The sequence below is a fragment of the Terrapene carolina genome, unplaced genomic scaffold, assembly GCF_002925995.2.
Source record: "Terrapene carolina triunguis isolate 2854851 unplaced genomic scaffold, T_m_triunguis-2.0 Scaffold58, whole genome shotgun sequence".
Lineage (NCBI taxonomy): Eukaryota > Metazoa > Chordata > Testudines > Emydidae > Terrapene > Terrapene triunguis.
In genome coordinates this window covers 90,953,444-90,973,523 of record NW_020664409.1, presented here as the reverse complement: position 1 = coordinate 90,973,523, position 20,080 = coordinate 90,953,444, and the positions used below count along the sequence as shown (strand labels likewise).

Sequence of the window (20,080 nt, the reverse complement as noted above, 5' to 3'; positions counted from 1 at the left end):
GGGGCTCGGCTCTCCCCGGCGGCCAGAGCGCCGGGGGCAGGGCGCCGGGGGGGAGGGCGGCCGGAGCCCTGGGGGGAGGGCGGCGAGCCCCGGCTGGGGCTCGGCTCTCCCCGGCGGCCGGAGTGCCGCGCCGCCCCCCTCCAGGTGCTGCCCCAAGCACCAGCTTGGGTGCCTGGTGCCTGGAGCCGGCCCTGCCCCCACCCCATGGCAGCAAGTCTCAGAGCTCGGATCAACTGACTCGGGCTTGCAGGGCTGGCACAATGGGGCTAAATATAGCAATGTAGATTTTTTTTTTCCCCCTTGGGCTCTGACCCCTCCGACCTCCCCGGGTGAGTGTTCTTAGCCCCTTAGTGTGGGCCCCGCGAGCCTGAGTCAGTTGACCTGGGCTCTGAGACTCACTGCTGCAGGTGTCTTCCCTGCCCCTCCCTGCCCCCATGTAAACGTGCCCAAGGAGTTACGGTAATAAAAATGTTTAATAGTAGTAGCAGTTTCTCCACCTAGCTATAATACTAAATCTTATTGTTCCTATCATGGGAATTTCCAACACTAATTGCAAAACAGGCTTCTCTGATGTGGACAAAGGCTTAGTACTGTTCTTTGGTTAAATTAAAAGTAATTCTCTCCACTTCATGGGTATAAAGTAGTTGCTGTCTTGTTTCTAGCCATCTAGGAAATGGGCACTGTGTACTGATGTGTACAATGTAGTACCATTACAGTTTTAGAACCCTGCTTCTGTGTTTGATGTCTTGTCAGATCTGCTTGGATTAAAGCCCGCTCCTAATAACGGAACCCATGGAAGTTTAAATCACTTGCTGAGGAGCAATGCATTTAAACCGACCATGCCAGATGAAGTTGCAAGGCCGCTCTATCCTGTAGCTGCATTTTCTGCATCTGAATTTGATTTGGGCTGTACCTGTGATGACAAGGTAGACTCATGGATTTATTCATACTGGTGTCATTAAGAATAATTGTCTTGTACTGTAGGTTAGGGGGATATTGCATGTTCTCCCTTTAAGAGAAAGAGGCTCTAACGTTTAAGTATCCCTTTGATCCTTCATGCCGTTAAGAGTCTTTCATACCCTTTGGAATATTTAGTGTAATGTGTTCACAATAAGGGTGTTAGAGTGCTAGTATTGCTTTGCTAAATAAATAGTGAACATGAGATGTCAGAGAATGCTCTTACGGTTCAGCTGCTAATCTTTTTCACTCTTTTTTTTAAAAATTTTATAAAGAACAAGTTGGATGAACTCAATAAGCGCTTTCATGTCAAAGGAACAGAAGGTAAGGACATGGTGGTTAATAAACATTTATTTTCTTCATTTTCAGTGGTGGTTTACTACATTTAAAATCAACCAACATTCAAACTAATGAGAATTTATAAAATACAGTAAACTCATGCACTTGTGTCTCTGTGTGTAGATTTTAGAAGCGTAGTCTGGCAGTTACTAAATCAGACCTAAAGTTCCTTAGCTCAGCATCCTGTTTCTGATAGTGGTCAGAAGAAGATGCAAGCAACTCCATGTTAGACAGATGTAGGATAATTGTATCCTAATCCTTAAAAGAGATGGGCTCACAATGTGAAGCATATTGTTTTGTGTTCCTTGCCAAATGTTTTAGCATTAAGTAGAATAGCTCTGAATATTCTTATCAATATAAATGTCCTATTTCCTTTTAGAATCTTGCTAAATTCCATTAGCCATGTGTGTGTTATCTTGAGCTGGACCAAGCTTTGTAAACTTTTCCCTGCTACTTTAGCAAATCTTGTGTTTTTTTGGAATTGGATCCTGAGCTACCTCCAGTCAGGCATTTGCGGTCCTTTTTTTGTATAGCTTTCATAAATCTTTCCCTTTCCTTAATTCTAGTAATACAAACAATTGTGCAGGTCATTCTTTACAAGTAAAATTATTCCCTGCTTCTGCAAGTTTAATTGCTTTTCTATAGGTTATCATCATAAAGCATAAGGCGCCAGATGAAATTTAGGTCTAGCATTTTTAACTATCTGTAATTCTGCTGTTATGCCTGTCACTATACCAATGTCCACATCAAAAACAGAATTAATTTTTTCTTTTCACTATGGAATCTAACAGTAGTGCATGGGAGGCATGCTACTACAACTTTGTCTTAAACCAATTTCTGCTAATTAGTGAAGGAATATTTCATTCTGTACCAAGTAATGGTAACAGCAAACAGGTACCACTGTACTTGCAGGCATCCTGAAACCTGATCTTGCTTTGGTTATAACTTTTTTTTCAACATTTTATCAGTTTTTTCTTAGTATACTATGAATACATTTGTTCTTGTACATGTCTTCAGAAAGTGGCTACTGTGGCACCTATGTCAATTTCAATCATCATATTTAAGTTGTCTATATTTGTTAATCCAACATGGAACACTTGAATCACACTTATTCTAAGCTAGAGCTGGCCAAAACTAGGGATTTCTGGTTTGCAGGACATGTTGACGTTTCTTAATTTGGTTTCATTCTAAATCAGAACAAAACCAAGATTTTTTTTTTTTTTTTTTTTTTTTGTAATTTCTCACAAACTGCAAATCCGCCTCCCTCTTTCTGAAAAATCACTTCAGAAACACTGACGCAGGCTGTTTCCAAAAAGGAATACGCTCCCTGGACTCATAGCTGCTGGCTGAAATTGACATTCTTGTCAAGTTTCACCACTGCTTTCTGGAGGAGCATGGTTCTGTGTGCCGGGGAGCCCAGCATCTTGTGGGCTACTTGTTTGCTCACATGCCAGAATGGAGCTGCAGGTCTGGTAGTTCCTCTGCTGAGCCACCCACCCCAAGGCTAGGGTGACCAGATGTCCCGATTTTTATAGGGACAGTCCTGATATTTGGGGTGTGGGTGTTTTTTTGTTTTTTTTTTTAAATATGGGCTCCTATTACCCCCCCACCCCCGTCCTGATTTTTTCATGCTTGCTATCTGGTCACCCTCCCGCATGGCTATTCTGAATCTGAGCAGTTCCAGTGCCATTCTGTGTTTGGGGGATGGATGGGATGGGAAGAATTTCTCTCCTTTTTATCCTTTTTTAAGTCTAAACTACTGTATTTCTGTAGCAGTCATCTCCAGTTATTTAGACTGGGTGCTACACAGGGGATTTGCCTTTTAAATGGGCATGTGTTGGACACATTGATTCTGGCTGGGTTTTTTCTTCTTTGTTATTAAGTGTAATTTAATGTAACTTCCTCCAATTTCTAGAGAAACACCTCCTGTACGGACGTCCTGCGGTGCTTTATCGTACCAAGTACAATATCTTACATCACCAAGACTTTGAAAGTGGTTACAGTGAAACATTCCTGATGCCTCTCTGGACATCGTACACTATTTCAAAACAGGTCAGATTTATCTTTGCTTTCGAAAAATGACACTGCTTACCTGTATTCCTGGAGTCTTAAAATTTCCTTTTTCCTTCAGGAAATTTCCTGCTTGGAATAACGTAGATTTCCATTCTAAAGAGCACTTCCACTCTCCATGAAAAGTGGAATTTTAAGAACCATATGCTGCTTATTGTTGGCTTTTTTTTTTTTTTTTTAAACGCTTAACCCAGGATTTGTTTTTCTGCAACAGAATGTCTAGTTTAATCAGCTAGTTTATCAAGTTGTTTCTAATGGGAATTCCTACTACTAGATTGCTTAAGTAGACTCTGTCTCAAGGAACAGGTTTTTACTATAGAGGTTGATGGATATATTTTATATTATAGAGGATCCTTCATCTTATCTGTTGATTATTTGAAATCATTATGCTTCACATAACATTCTTTATTGATGTTAGGCCTAAACAAGTCACACACTCTTGTTCTTGACTTCTTTTCCTGGAATGATATTTACAGTTTGTTCCATGTATGCCTTTCAATGTAGGCAGAGGTATCTGGTGTCCCTGAGCATCTGTCTAACTGTGTGAGGCCTGATCTGCGCATTTCTCCAGGAAACAGTCAGAGCTGTTCAGCCTACAGAGCAGATAAACAAATGACTTATGGATTCCTTTTTCCTCCTCGTAAGTTTAAATAGGATGTCTGTAGAATATAAAGGAGGTATTCTGTATGCAGCTACTTTTGGTTCCCTAGAGATTTTTGAGCTTCCCCTTGTCTGTTAGGGAAATTTTTTCCTAGGAAAAAGAAGGCACAAGGTCTGTATGGGGTTGCGGGTTTTTAAGTGTCACAGAAGAGATATTTGATAGCCTCAGTATTACCAGTTTTTTTTCTTGTGGCGAGACCACAGTAACCCAATAGAACTGTTATCAGCTAAATGTAACTCTGTTTTAATTGTACATGATTTTGACTACTGAATGAATTTCAGTTGTCTCTCTCTGCTTCTGAAAAGTTCAGTAACTCAAATATCCATTCAGCTAGTCAGTCAATCTGTTTATTATCAAAAAGAATGATTTGATCAGTCCAGAAGTACTTGCATGGAAAGATGTTTGGAAATAGAGAAGGACTCTTTTGTCTAGCAGTCAAAGACAAAACAAGACGTCAGTGGTTGAAAGTTAAATTTGAAACTTGACAAATTCAAAACTGGAAATAAGATATAACTATTTAACAATTAGAGTAATTAACCATTAGAATAGCTTACCAATATGGCAGATATTTCCATCTCTTTCAATCTTCAAGTCTAGTCTGGATGTCTTTCTAAGAAATGCTGTAACTCAAAGAAAAGTAACTGAGCTTGATGTAGAAATTACAGGCTGGAATTCTATAAGCTGACCTTATATCTAACCCAGGTCATAGATCAGTGATCCCTTCTGAACTTAAAATCCATGGATATGAAATAAGATGATCACAAAAGAGACATTTTGTGCCATCAAATACTGGTTGAATAGTTTGAAATCTGGTATTTATTGTGTATGCAGTAATGATGAAGGGAGAGAGCTTCAGCTGGCAAAATTTGGCATTACTCCTCTTTAAGTCAATGTACCTACGCCAATGTACACCAGCTGAGCATCTGGCCAGCAGTCTTCAATTCAAAATCCTAGAGAAATACAGCTACTGTCTGAATTTACTTGTCATAAGATTTAATAAACTATTAGTACATGTCACAACCAAAATTGATTAGTCTGAAAACTTAATGAGAATGGATTTCTGTCAGTGTGTAAAGGGAGATCAACAATTTTTCATGCATGTTGTACAAATGATTATCTTAGGCTCTACTGGTTGACTTGCTTACCACTACTTCAGTCTCCGGGGAATGGATGGATATACCAGTCAGAATGAATGTCTGAGCAGACAGTTGCAGCCTTGGGGGATGACTTCCTCCCCTCTGACTTATTAAAGGAAGGGTTGAAATGGGTTTTAAAAGGAGTATGTATGTTACAGAACTAAAGGCAGTAGAGAGATGGATCATTTCTTGATTTTTCTGATCAGACTCTATTCTGCCTTGGAAGTGTGAGCCTTTTTTTATTTAAAAAAAAATAAATATAAAAAAAGTTGCAAAACAATACAGTACAATTATCACACCTCCTGAGAATGTACAAAAATAGAAACAAATTTAGCTGGTGGAAGATTGAAACAAGGACAAAAACCCTCTGTTCTCAGTCCATCTGTCATGTAAAGTAACAAGAAATTGTGTTTAGTTTAATCTAGAGTCTCATTTAGAAGATAATCTTTCTTTTGATTACTGCCTGCAATTGTTTGTTTTATTTTTCTTGAGTGTCTGAGATTTCTACTAGGAACTTTCATGTTAACACATCTTGTTCTATGACTTTCAGAACTAAGTTCCTCTGCAGAAGCTAAATATGATGCCTTTCTAATAACAAATATCATTCCAATGTATCCTGCCTTCAAAAGTAAGTATGACACTCTTGTGGGTTACAGCTGATTCCATGCACCACTTAGCTAACTGGTATAGATATCTTTCGAAAATGGTGTGGCTGCTGAACTATGGAATGAACTGATTTAGAGGTTTATTGGATAACTTTCAGCTGGCCTCTCTGAATACATGTATAGGAATACAGGTGGACCAAATGGATTTATCACAGATGGGGCTAAATGCATCTAAACAAAAAGTGAACTGACCTAAATCTAACTGAAACCCATTAACTTTTCTTTTGTTTGTGCTCCGCTTTGCTTCCTAGTTTTGGTGGGAGGTAGCAAACTATCAGACTCTTCTGGTGGCATTTCTGGCTTGGCTGGAAGCAGAAAGTCTTGGAAAAGGCTCAAGAAGTAGCTCTTGTGAGATTTCAAACCCAAATTCTAGACCAGAGAGGTTTGGCTAAACCTCAAAACTCTGGGATGCTTTTCAAACCAAAGGAGGGTGTTAGCAAGCCTGTGGGTAGAAACAAGTGGTGATATACATAAGGAGCTTGAGCAAAGGTGGCAGAATGACAGTTACCTGATCAAACAGTGGAAAATCATTACTGATTACCCACTCTGAAGTCATGATTTATAAAAATGCTGTTTCCAGGAACATAATCATAGGACAAAACAACCATAAATTGCTCATATTGTGGTGTCATTCTTTTTTAATTATAACTTGATGTTGGAGTCCCCAACAACTCAGAGTTCGCCAATGGAGGGGTTGATGGTCGTCATGATTTCTGTAGTACTTGAAGTATGCATGTGCTGTACAGAGGGAGAAGGTCCCTGTACAGAGGATTTTAAAATTTATAATGGGGAAATGGAGGATATCTGAGTGAGCAGGACATCAGTTGAAAACATTACAATGTACTTTAGTTACATACACTTGCGGTTAGTTCCTTTCTTTTACTTTTTAAATATATTTGGGAGCTGTGTGTGTGTGTGTGTGTGTGTGTGTGTGTGTGTCCCATCTTTTATAAATGAAGATGCTTATAGGTTAAGGGAGGAAGAGTATTGATATCTTGTCCAGTATGACAATCTATCTACATCGTTCAGAAGACACTGCTCTTCCGTCATATGTTACAATATAACTAAGTCATTGCGGAGTCCACCTAGTTCCAGAAATTAGATAATTAATATCTGAGGGAACCTCACTGAAAGGAATGTGCCTTTCATGCTCTTTTAGATTTGACCTTCCTTAGAGATTAGAGGTTTTGCTATTCAATTAATCAAAGCAGCACTGAGACTTTGTGCTTACAAAGAGCCAAGGACATTAAAAGTGTGTATGTGAATACTCATTTCTACTGCTAGAGAAGGAACAGCAAGCTTTCTGTATAAGGTCTATTGCAATGCCAGCCTTTGAATGGTACTGTGCATTTCCTTTATCACTCATTAGAAAATAAATTAATAAAGCACAAATCTAGAGCAGTGATACTCAGACTCAGTGGTTCAGGAGCCAAATTAGTGATCAACATTACCCAGAAGAGCCACAGTATTATTAGTTAACCAACTGTAGTTGATAAACATAGTGAAAGCATCCTGATTGGTTAATAACTTATACTGGTTAATAGTTAAATCACACAGTGTTGTAATATCATGTGCTGCAAAGAGCTGCAGGAGACATATTAAAGAGCCACTTGCAGTTCACGAGCCTCAGTCTGAGTATCCCTGATCTAGAGAAATGGAGGCTGTGTCTGTACTGGCAATTGAACGACAAAACTTTTGTCTTTCAAGGGGTTTAATTCCCCCCCCCCCCCCATCCCCAAACACACAAGTTTTGCCGCAACAAGTGCCACTGTGAATAGCGCATTGTCAGCAGGAGTGCTCTCCTGCCGACAAAGCAAAAGCCGCTCATTGGGGGTGGAAGTAGGAGAGCCGACAAACAGCAACTACACACAGCCATGTTGCTAAAAGCGGGGTAGTGTAGATAAAGCCTCAGTGAAGCTACAATAAATCTTTAGTAAGACTTGATCCTGTCTCACATGAGTTTCTCATAAACAAACTAGGAAATTTCAACCTAGATGGAGCTACTATAAGGTGGGTGCATAACCGGTTGGAAAACTGTTCCCAGAGAGTAGTTATTGGTGGTTCACAGTCAAGCTGGAAGGGGGACATATCAATTGGGGTCCTGCAGGGATCAGTTCTGGTTCTGTTCAATATCTTCATCAATGATTTAGATAATGACATAGGGAATACACTTATAAAGTCTGCAGACGATACCAAGCTGGGAGGAGTTGCAAGTGCTTGGGAGGATAGGATTAAAATTCGAAATGATTTGCACAAACTGGAGAGATGGTGTGAAGTAAATAGGATGAAATTCAATAGGGACAAATGCAAAGGTCTCCACAGAGGAAGGAAAAATCAGTTGCACACATACAAAATGGGAAATGACTGCCTAGGAAGGAGTACTGCGGAAAGGGATCTGGGGATCATAGTGGATCACAAGCTAAATATGTGTGAATAGTGTAACACCATAGCAAAAACAGCAAACATCATTCTGGGATCTATTAGCAGGAATGTTGTAAGTAAGACACAAGAAGTAATTCTTCCGCTCTACTCTGCATTGATTAGGCCTCAGCTGAAGTATTGTGTCCAGTTCTGGGCATTTCAGGAAAGATGTGGACAAATTGGAGAAAGTCCAGAGAAGAGGAAAAAGATTATTAAAGGTCTAGAAAACATGACCTATGAGGGAAGACTGGAAAAAAATGGGTTTGTTTAGTTTGGAGAAGAGAAGATTGAGTAGGGACATAACAGTTTTCAAGTACATAAAATGTTGTCAAAAGGAGAAGGGGGAAAAAATGTTCTCCTTAATCTGAGGATAGAACAAGAAGCAGTGGTTTAAATTGCAGGAAGAGTGGTCAAAGTCCACATTTCTTGGTCAAGGTATAGTCAAGGTCCAGATTTCAGAGAAAATAATAAGAAACTAACAATGATAGGAAGTAAATAGATTTTGGGTCCATTCAAAAGCATCTGGTGGTTTGAATTTGGCTCTGGTCCACCTATTGACATCCCTGGTCTAAGTATTATAATACTTTGTTCTGCCATGTGGGCAACGGACTGGACTATATGACCTCTTGAGGTCTCTTCCAGTCATACGATTCTGATTCTACAATAACGCCTCTGATAGCTGCATGCATAATATGAATGAGAACTGTTTGGATTTTTATCCTTGCACATAAAGCGTATCTAGAAACTCCTATCTAAGCATTTGTTTGCTCACTAAAGGTAATCTTGTGTCTTTGCACAGAGGTATGGAATTATTTTCAAAGGGTTTTGGTGAAGAGGTATGCAACTGAACGAAATGGAGTAAATGTCATAAGTGGACCAATCTTCGATTATGACTATGATGGTTTACATGACACGCCAGAAAAGATAAAACAGTAAGAGTTTATATTTAAATGTATTAACTGTTCTTAATGGCTATCTAAAAATATAGTATTTCCCAATTAGTTGGTATTTGGGTTCGAGGTACAAGGTGCCAACTTGTAAAGCCAAGAATCAAGTTCTTTGAAGTCAATAAAACTGCTGGTTAGTTTATGATCTGGTAAGCATAAGTTTCTTGTTAAAGGAAGGATTCTCAGGACTAAATGTCCTTATGGGGGGGCAATAAAAAAGCAATTCGCTCCGTTTTAGATAACAACAATGGAACTACTGATCACCAGAGAATTCCCTACCTTGACCTTGTAGAGTTTATATTCTGACCTGGAGTGTTCCATCATCCTTCCTATGACGGCAACTTTGATGGGAACCTCACTAACTACAGTATTTTACAATACTTTTACTTTGTAAGTGTGGAGCACATTCTGCTTACATAGCTTGCAATGCAGTGCTAAGGACAATAAGGCTATTGAGTTAATTACTCAAGTTTTTTTTTAATTCATGTTGAACAATGCTTTCCTACCAATAATCTTGAAATCTCTAATCAGAAGGTATATTCTAGAATCTTTACATCTGCTTATAATATCTGTGGTGCTCTCTAACTCTACAGTAACTACTTGGTTCGTTTTATGATGGTGACTACATCAAGAGAGCCTGTCGACTTCTAGAGCCACAGTCTGAGCTGCACTCACCATAGTTTAGGGAGAAGAAGGGGAGAAAGTAAAGTGAGCTGTTTTGCCATCTTTGTAGACCCTAGATTTTGGGACCTTTTGTGGACCACTGCAGTTCTCACTGTAAATTAGAGCAAGCTAAAGACTTGGATATTTTTTCTAAGAGGGATAATCTAGTTCAGTCAGATACCATTGGAATTCATATGGGAATTAATGAGTGAAATTTTATGGTCTGTGTTATGTAGAAGCAGAGAGAGAGTAAGGCATAGCCATTATAGGTCCATGTCTAAAGCCCCAGCTCCTGGAGTCATGTTATTACATTAAAATCTCAGCATTCATTTTAAAAAAGTTTGTAGAGCCCTCAAGGTTGCAAAGAAAATCTTGTAAATGTGTAGCCTGTCTGCTTGCCCGAGTCTGTAGATAGCCAGAAACAATAGCTCCGAAATTTGAATGGCAGAGGTGAAACCTCTCTGCAGGCCCTGTCACTACTACCGCAACAGAGTGGTCTGTATGGACCCTTTTTGGCAATAAAATCTATGAATAACTTATCAATGGCTGACAACTTCAGTGGGGCCATTCCAGGAATAACCAGAGTGCAGAGGCATTCTAGCCACACCCGTCATTCCAGGGCCTGAGGAGAGAAGGGGAAATGGATGCAGAGCGGCTATGCTGACTTGAAGATTTCTTATATGCTGAAGGAGTTCTCCTGACTGAATCAAGAATCCAGACTCTGGACCCCCATGTTGAGGAATTGTTCTCTTTGCTTGGTTCCTGGTCTGTAATGAAGCCCTGTAAATAGGGTTATTGGGCAACAAGTAGGAATTAATTTTAGAATGTTTCAACTGTATTGAATTATGCAGAACTTGGAGCCTCCTAGTGACCTCTATACCTACGTTTACCCACATTCTAACTGAAGAGGACACCTGTCTGTGAAGGTGGACAGCACTACATACAAATAGCACTTTACAAGGAATCTCGTATCCAGGAGTCCATCTAACAGATTTTGCTAAATGTTTGTTTGTGTTTTCCTCCTAGGTATGTGGAAGGCAGTTCAGTTCCAGTTCCAACTCATTACTACAGTATCATAACTAGCTGTTTAGATTTCACTCAGCCTGCTGATAAATGCGATGGGCCACTATCCGTTCTTTCATACATACTTCCCCACCGGCCTGACAATGATGAGAGCTGCAATGTAAGTTCAAATAGGCCCTTCTACATTAGTTTCCATAACTAGTATGTATAGACATAGCCATGGGTAAAATCCCATTTAGTGACTTTTAAAAAATGATTATTGAACACTTATGAGAACTTAAACCAAAATGTCTTGCCTGTAGTCAGACAAGGAATTGGTGGCAGAGCTGGGACAGAACTCAGGACTCCTGCCTCTAGTCCGAGGCCCCTATTCTAATCATTGGGCTATATTGATCCCTCCACCCACCCCCTGACCTAGCAAAAGAAGGTGTGGAACTATTACCGCTCACTATCTTTAAGGAAAAAAACAAACCCTAAAATGTTTTGTGTTAAACGTGAAAATGGTTACATGGAGTATGGAGATACAATGATTTGGCAGCAGAGTAAATAACTAACTTATAGAGTCATAGCACATGGCAGAACTCCTAATGAAGTCACTTTGGAGCTGCGCAGCAGGAAAAGTTCAATATACAGGCCAGAATGTGTTACATGGTAGCAGACAACTGGATGTTTTCGTGAGGGGGGGTCCATTGTGAAGATTTAACTCTAGCTGCATCTCACATCTTTATAGTGTCTGCCTGCCATGGTATTCCAGGTGCTTCATCCAACATAGTTACAACGTAAAAATAAAACACCACTTGGGGGTTTTGTGTTTTATCTGGGATTGCAGAAGCAAAGAGATGCTCTACGTGTTCTGTTCCTGCATTTTCTTGGGGCCAAAAGACTCTTGCTCTTTTAGATCAGAGATAAGACTGTTTGTTTATAGTTGCAGAAGCTTGGTAAAGTACAATGGACCTAGTCCATATGGGGATTTTAAATTTTAACATCTGAATGTTTTTATACATGGTCCAAACATCAGGAGAGCCAGTGCACAAAACAAAGCAATGGAATACTGCATTCTGTGTGAACTGCAAGTAGCCTAGACAACTGTTTTTGGACTTCTGCCTAAACTTAATTTCTCTCCGAGAAATCTTTCCTCGTGGGTTCTTCTCTATAGGTTGCCAGGAGTCTGTTTCCTGAATCAAAATGTTTATAGAATCATAGAAGATTAGGGTTGGAAGAGTCCTCAAAAGGTCATCTAGTCCAACTCCCTGCTCAAAGAAGAACCAACCCCAACTAAATCATCCCAGCCACGGCTTTGTCAAGCCGGGCCTTAAAAACCTTTAAGGAAGGAGATTCCACCACCTCCCTAGCTAAACCATTCCAGTGCTTCACCACCCTCCTAGTAAAATAGTTTTTCCTAATATCCAGCCTAGACCTCCCCCCATTGCAACTTGATACCATTGTTTCTTGTTCTGTCATCTGCCACCACTGAGAACAGCCTAGCTCCATCCTCTTTGGAATCTCCCCCCCCTTAGGTAGTTGAAGGCTGCTATCAAATCCCCCCTCACTCTTCTCTTCTGCAGACTAAATAAGCTCAGTTCCCTCAGCCTCTCCTCATAAGTCATGTGCACCAGCCCCCTAATCATTTTCGTTGCCCTCCGCTGGACTCTCTAATTTGTCCACATCCTTTCTGTAGTGGGTGGGCCAAAATGGGATGCAATACGCCAGATGTGGCCTCACCAGTGCTGAATAGAGGGGAGTAATCGCTTCCCTCGATCTGGTGGCAACGTTCCTACTAATGCAGCCCAATATGCTGTTGGCCTTTTTGGCAACAAGGGCTCGCTGCTGACTCTCATCCACTGTAATCCCCAGGTCCTTTTCTGCAGAACTGCTGCTTAGCCAGTCGGTCCCCAGCCTGTGGCGGTGCATGGGATTCTTCCGTCCTAAGTGCAGGACTCTGCACTTGTCCTTGTTGAACCGCATCAGATTTTTTTTGGCCCAATCCTTCAATTTGTCTAGGTCACTCTAGACCCTATCCCTACTCTCCAGCATATCTACTTCTCCCCCCAGCTTAGTGTCATCCGCGAGCTTGCTGAGGGTGCAATCCATCCCATCATCCAGATCATTAATGAAGATGTTGAACAAAACCGGCCCCAGGACTGACCCCTGGGGCACTCCGCTTGATACTGGCTGCCAGCTAGACATCGAGCTGTTGATCACTACCCGTTGAGCCCAACAATCTAGACAGCTTTCTATCTACCTTATAGCCCATTCATCCAATCCATACTTTTTTAACTGCTGGCAAGAATACTGTGGGAGACTGAATCAAAAGCTTTGCTAAAGTCAAGGTATATCACATCCACCGCTTTTCCCATATCCACAGAGCCATGGTGTATTTAGTATTGGTGCACAAAGCCAGAGCTCCTGTTCCAGCTACAAGTAGGAGTAATCTTTCCAAGTCCACCCACAATATGCCTGGAACACTGTTCCTCTTATCCATTAAGCACCTTTTCACTTCTCTTTCAATTCCTTCCTTGAAACCCCCAAATCTCTGAGCAGTCGTCTTCCTATCAATAATTCCCATGTTCTCTCTCTTGAACTTATTGCTTTATTTTTAGATTGTAAACTTTTTGGGAAGGGAATGTGTCTTATCAGTATTTAAATGCTGTGCACTTTTTGGTGTAGGTATAAACTTATGATGCTGAGTTTATTTTATATATCGCCTTCCACTCTGAATCTCTCTATTGGCTCTCACTTCCCTGAATCAAGCTCCAGCTTCTAACCTTCAAAGCTCCTATAGCTTCACTGCTTCCTAAACCTCTGCCCTGATTTCCTCCTGCACCCACTCCTGCTTGGACACTCGGTTCAAATCTTTGTTCTATGCCATGCTGCAGGCCTAAGCCTTTCTGCTAATATAATCATTGCTTTCACTCCTCTGTCAAGAAAGTTAGTCCTACTTATTCATGAAACGTGCAAACGAATGGCCGCACCTATTCTGTTTTTGTCTTGTTTGTCTTCACATTCGAATGAGAGGGACAGCTCAGTGGTTTGAGCATTGGCCTGCTAAACCCAGCCTTGCGAGTTTAATCCTTGAGGGGGCCACTTAGGGATCGGGGGCAAAATCAGTACTTGGTCCTGCTAGTGAAGGCAGGGGTCTTGACTCGATGACCTTTCAGGGTCCCTTCCAGTTCTATGAGATATGTATATTTCCATATATTTTATTTATTTATGCCTTTAGAGTATAAATTCATCAGGCTTAGTATCTGCTGTGCACCATTTGCTCCCTAAGCTTACAGTGCAGTATATATTTACAGTTGTGTGCATGTACAACACTACATAAATGATGGCTATTTGCTATCTTCACATGGCAAAAACCACTTCTAAACTTGATAATCTAGAGAAAATGTAATTGGGCAAAATGGCGCTGATCCTGAGATCACCATATCAGCTCTGTTCTTGCACCATGGTATTCCAGCTGATTCAAATGAGTGTCTGGCTGTGTCTAACCTCCAATTCTATAGGGATGGGTGAACTGTGTGGGGTAAAAGAAGAACAATCCTTAACCTCACCAAAACTTTTTTCTGAGATTTTAAAAAATGACGCTCTTTTCCATTGTTTGTTCCTTTTTTTCACATCTCTCTGTGTTCCTGGGTTCTATCTGGGGCTGAAAGATGACTTGCAAAAATTTTATGAATTAAATCTCACAGCAGCCATGCACAAATACAGTAGTAGTAGTCCCATTTCACCAATGGAGAAACTGAGATGCAGACACAGGCGCCGACTTTCCAAAGTGCCGGGGGAGGGGGGGTGCTCGACCCCTGGCTCTGTCCCAGGCCCCGCCCCACCCCCACTCTACCCTTTCCCCCAAGGCCCTAGATCTTGATTTGTCTTACAGACTTCTTGTTTTGGCTAGTTTCCTATTGGCATGTAGAGCTAAAGGTGAAATAGTTTTGTCTCTGAGAAATACAGCAGATCAAAACAGACTGTACTTTAGATCCACAGAGATGTACTTTAGATCCACACTCTATAACTCCCATGCTGTGCAAACAATCACTTCCCTCACTTACTGGCTGTCACAGAGTGACCCACAAACCTCACCTCTTGCATCTCTGATATTTTTTGGTCACATCTGTTTCCTGTGGAGATTAGATATTAGTTTTTAATGGCATAGGTTTGTTTTTACTTGGGGACTTTGTCAAGTTAATGAGGAAGAGATTAGTCTCAGGACCAAAACCAGAAACTAAAAACTTTTATGTAGAACTTGGTCTTGGGCTGGTCACATGGAAGGATGATGATGCTGAATGGCTGTCACTATTATTCTTACAGTGAGGATTTATGGAAGATTAAAATAATAGAGTGGCATTGTTACTAGATGAGGCGAGGACACACTGGTCAGAGCAGAATGAGGCTGGGGCTAAAGTTTGAGATAAAGGTTCAAAGCCTAACCAGGGCTAGAACTTGTTTAGATAATATTGTGCCAAAGTTGCAAGCTGCTTTTGTGAGATTTTGATACAAAATGGCAGAAATATTGAGTGAGCAACTGATTTCCCAATAGCACCATCGTCTGCTCCCACCAGGAGATCTACAACTATTCTTGTAAGACTCCTGACATATTGGGCCATTCTCAGGTAACTTCAACTCTTCTAAGAAGTTTTGGCCACATTTGAATCCAAATCCTAAAACTGAAACCTGACCCAAAACTATACCTCCGTGCATCCTTTATTTATCATTAATTGACTTTGAATGGAAGAGCATGTGAAGATCATGTGTCTGATGGAGATAACGAATTAGGAAAGGTACAATACCCTTTCAAAGATCGGACAGATTCTGTACTAAAACTAAATCCAGTTGTTTTCATTTCAGAGCTCAGAGGAAGAATCCAAGTGGGTTGAAGATCTCCTGAAGATGCACACCGCACGAGTGCGTGACATTGAACAAATTACTAGCTTGGACTTCTTCCGAAAGACCAGCCGAAGCTACACAGAAATTCTCTCCCTAAAGACATACCTGCATACGTTTGAAAGTGAAATTTAACTTTCTAATTTTACTCAGTGCATCCTTCTATCAACTGGTGTATATTTTTGTATTGTTTTTATATTTATTAATTTGAAACCAGGACATTAAAAATATTAGTATTTTAATCCTGTATCAAATCTTAAATATTAAGCCCTTGTGTCCGTTGTTTTGTTTCTCTAATGTTTAATGTAGGTATGGGTTTTTAGTGTGCTTGTAATACTGCAGCTTGCATCCTTAGTCACAGTTTTTAAGTGGTGCTGCAGAATCGATACTTACATTGAGGAAATATTAATTTTCCAGTGCTCCTTTGCCATGTTTGTAGTCCTGTACTGTATATCAAAATACTGAACATGTAAAATTACATTAATTTACTGTTAACTATATGACAGAAATATTTAAACCCTTTAGACAAAAAGAATCTTAAATATAATAAACCACACATTCAGTTTTTTAATGTCTGTCTTTGCTTTCCTTTCAGAGAATATTTGAGTCACTGGAAGCTGAATGCTTCAGGCTTTCTTCCTTGCGAAGCTTGAGCCAATTTGTCATGCTTGCAAGTGTGGTTCTGTTGTCTGAAGTTACTGTGGCCCCTTTCTGATTCTAAGTGTGTAGGACATAATATGTAGTAGGCCAGGCAGTCAATACTGGCCAGTAAGCATTTCAGTGGAGGGTAGGGAGAGGAGCCCATCATCAGCCCTCTTTCCCCAAACACACAAGATCACCTTATACATGCTGCAATTTTGGTGCTCTCTGGCCGTGCCCCCTTAACACCGGCAGAAGGAGGATGAAAAAAGGAGCCATTCTTGGTAACATCACTTTTTTTTTTTCCCCTGCAAACCAATACATTTTAAAGGTGTCTCTCTTTCAGCATTTATTCCTATGGAAAACTACTTTGTCCATTTGCCCCCTATCCCCCCCTCCCCCCGCCCCCCGGTCCTGAGGGGAGATGAGACAGGCAGGGGTCCAGTGGAAGGCTCAGTTTCGAAGAAAACCAGCAATTATCATGGAGGACGACCCCTAGCTCTTCATGCAGATGACCCAATATCTGCAGAATTTCCCCATATATTTTGGGGAGGATGTTTTGGTGTCACTCTGCCTGCTCTCACTATACAAGGAAGGTCACCACCACAACTTTGTGCACACACAACTGCATGGTACCTCAAACTCTGTATACTTATACTATGGTTCTGCTTTTAAAAATGGGCTTTGTAAAAATGGCAGCTTGGGTCCCTTATTTATCATGTGTCTCTGACTACCAGATCCAATTTGTTTAGTTTGCAAGTAGATTTGTTCTAATTGACAAGTACCCCAAACTCTCCCAGGGCTTAGTCAAGCTGGATTCTTTCCTTCTCGTAAATCATCACCAGTAACTGCCTAATTTAGCCTGTAAAACCTGTTGGCAACACCAGTGCAACTGCATAGTCTGCAGAATGTGCCTTCATAACACCTATGTAAACCTACATACAGTTAATGGGGTTGCCCAGGTGTCATTGGGAGCACAATTCTAAAACAATGGAGTTGACTCTGTAATACACCCAGGTGTAAGCAAGAGCTTAATTTGATTTTCAGAGCTTCTGTTATTGGTCTGGAACACAAGGTGTGAAGTATCCAACAAACCCTTGTGTGGATGGCAATCGGTGTTCAAGTCAAATACAGGGGGGTGGCTTGAGCAAATTGAACTGGAGATTAATGGTAAACAATGCAGACTGAAGCCCATGCTACCGTTCTTAGAAAGCTGTTCTTCAGGGTAGAGTGGGATTTCCGTTTCTGTGGAGGCTTGCCATATTTCTCTTACACAAATGTATGGCTGAGCATGATGGGGAAAGAGGGAGCATGTTTTGGACTGAAGATGGATAGATGGCTTTGGGTGAGGGATATGCATATACAGATTAGTGAAAATCTGCTGACTGTAGCCAGTTTTGAGAGAGTTTGGCAGTGGTGGTGGTCAGGTTTTTATGACCTCATCGTAGCAATCTGCACCTTGGGAGGCAAGTGCGGGGATAAACTGAAACCATTGTTTTTCAAACAACCTATGGTTAATATTTCCATTGATTTTTATGAAGATAATACTTTCAGTACTTTTCAATAATCCAACAGTCAGGTCTCTGTATTCTAATACAGATGCCAAAGTCAACTTAATTTATCAATGAACACAACATTAGCATTTTAATAGGGAAGACTTTCTGATGATGTACTAATGATTGTAATGAAATAAGTGCACATAGCTTTGTTTGAGAAATGTTCTATTCTTGCAACATAAAAGTTGTCTCTTGTGGTTGTCTGGTAGCATTGGAAGTATTTTATTTTTCTGTAGGCTGCAGGCAGGGCTTTGTCACCACAAACTTTAATTTCTTACATGTCCTACAAAGGATATTTCCTTTAGATTGAAAACAGTTTCAAGTTAAGATTCGGGGGGGTAGCCGTGTTAGTCTGTATCTACAAAAACAACAAGGTGGCACCTTAATCTGTTAGTCTTTAAGGTGCCACCAGACTCCTTGTTATTCAAGTTAAGATGTCCCTGAAACTGATAACAATTATATAATTTGAATTCCTATAAACTGAATCTAAGACCACCAATACTGTGAGTTTGATCTTCAGGTAAATTTTAAATGATGTAATCCCTTTACATTTCCTCCAAATGAAAAATACACTGAGATATAACCATGGAGTACTAGATCTCTAAAAAACACTCTGCTTTAGGCACCAGTTAAAGAAATGACTGTCTGGGTCCCTGCTCTTGTATTTTAATTTCATTGAACAATGGTGGCTTAAAGATCTGTGTGTAGAGAAATGTGAAATTTAACTCCTCATTTCATATTGTTAAAGTATGCAGTGCTTTAGCTTCCATTGTGTTGACAGCAGGAAAGGATATTCGCACCTTGCCCTAAACTGTTGTATAGCTGTTAAATATTTGCTGGAGTCCATCACCAGAGGTGGCTGCATTTGAGTAATGGGTGTGGTGACTTCTGAATATAAAATACTCCTTTTGTGACGAAAGGCGCTATGTGAATGTAAGACTTTTAGAACAGAACTGAAGCTTTGAAAAGCTCCTCCAGATCTCTAAGGTAACAATCCTGCTGGAGGAAGACGAAACATTTTAAAGCTAACTTTTAATTTCCCTATTGCATCTCTTAAGAAAAGCAGCCAATTTATTGCAACCCAGTGGAAAGCCCTCCTGCATTCCACTCCCTTTGGGCCATTTTGAAAACATGCATAAAATACCTTGTGTGTCTTGCGCTTCCCTTTCCACCACAAATGTGAAGTTGTTACTTTCAAAGTTTTCTGATACTACCATGGCTTATGTTGTGTACAGAGTAGTCACTATCAGGAAAATGAATGTTGAATTTGCCATCCAGGTGCATAAAATGTCCTATGTGGTGGTACTTAGTGTTGGAATTCATTACACAATGCAGAACGTTGGGCTGAGTCACAAGTATCATTACTGGATTTTCCTGTGAATATAATTGGGGGGCAGTCCAGACCTTGAGGAATTGTAAGGCAGTGAAAACTGCAGATACCTTGCATATTAAACTGTTTTTCAGCTATGAGAAAAATCTTCCTTAGATTGTAGAGCTGGTCAGAAATGAGAATTTCAGTTCTACAGGAAATGCCAAAAGCCAAAATTTCCTGCAAAATGAAAATTCTGAGATTTCAGTTTGGGATGATCAAAACATGTTGCTTCGATAAGTTAAAATGTTTTGCTTTTGACTTAAAATTTTGACTCATTTCAGTTGGACTCCTAATATAAATCAAAGTGGTAAAGTTAGTGCAAAACATTTTACCTTATTGAAATGACATGTTCTGATTTCCCCCTCCGCCTGTGAAATTTTCAGTCAGCATGTTCCTGGGAAACTGCTAAACAGGTCCTGCGTTTTCACCCTAGTGCTGGCTATATTTCAGTAATGGGAGAACAGTTTTCTATATTATATGCAGATTCTAAAGTGCTTTGGGCTCCCTATGGGAGAAAGGGACTATTGAAATGTTATCAGTAGCTCCACACCATATAATGGGTCTACTCCTAAGAGTGAAGTTACATGCATAAATGTTTGCAAGATCAACCTTGTTGTATGGCTGCAAGCGATTACAGAACAAGCCCTCTAGTCCCCAACCTCTCAATGATTTATTTACAAAGGAATGGGTCCGCGCATCTTTAGATGCGCAGCTCTTGACATGTAAAATCCTTCAAAAAGCACATGATTT

At 40.4% G+C, this 20,080-nt stretch overlaps 1 protein-coding gene across 1 annotated transcript in view; it reads left to right on the top strand.

Annotated features, from left to right (window-relative positions):
- The window catches only part of ENPP2 (ectonucleotide pyrophosphatase/phosphodiesterase 2), a 65,285-nt gene extending 48,978 nt beyond the window's left edge, over nucleotides 1–16,307 (top strand). The window contains exons 18-25 of the mRNA XM_026659904.1: nucleotides 754–926; nucleotides 1,233–1,281; nucleotides 3,212–3,348; nucleotides 3,871–4,006; nucleotides 5,714–5,791; nucleotides 9,049–9,181; nucleotides 10,886–11,042; nucleotides 15,728–16,307. Of these exons, the coding sequence (XP_026515689.1) occupies nucleotides 754–926; nucleotides 1,233–1,281; nucleotides 3,212–3,348; nucleotides 3,871–4,006; nucleotides 5,714–5,791; nucleotides 9,049–9,181; nucleotides 10,886–11,042; nucleotides 15,728–15,898 (1,034 nt within the window). The 3' untranslated portion in view covers nucleotides 15,899–16,307. The remainder of the gene's footprint in view (nucleotides 1–753; nucleotides 927–1,232; nucleotides 1,282–3,211; nucleotides 3,349–3,870; nucleotides 4,007–5,713; nucleotides 5,792–9,048; nucleotides 9,182–10,885; nucleotides 11,043–15,727) is intronic.
- The last annotated feature ends 3,773 nt before the right edge of the window (nucleotides 16,308–20,080 follow it).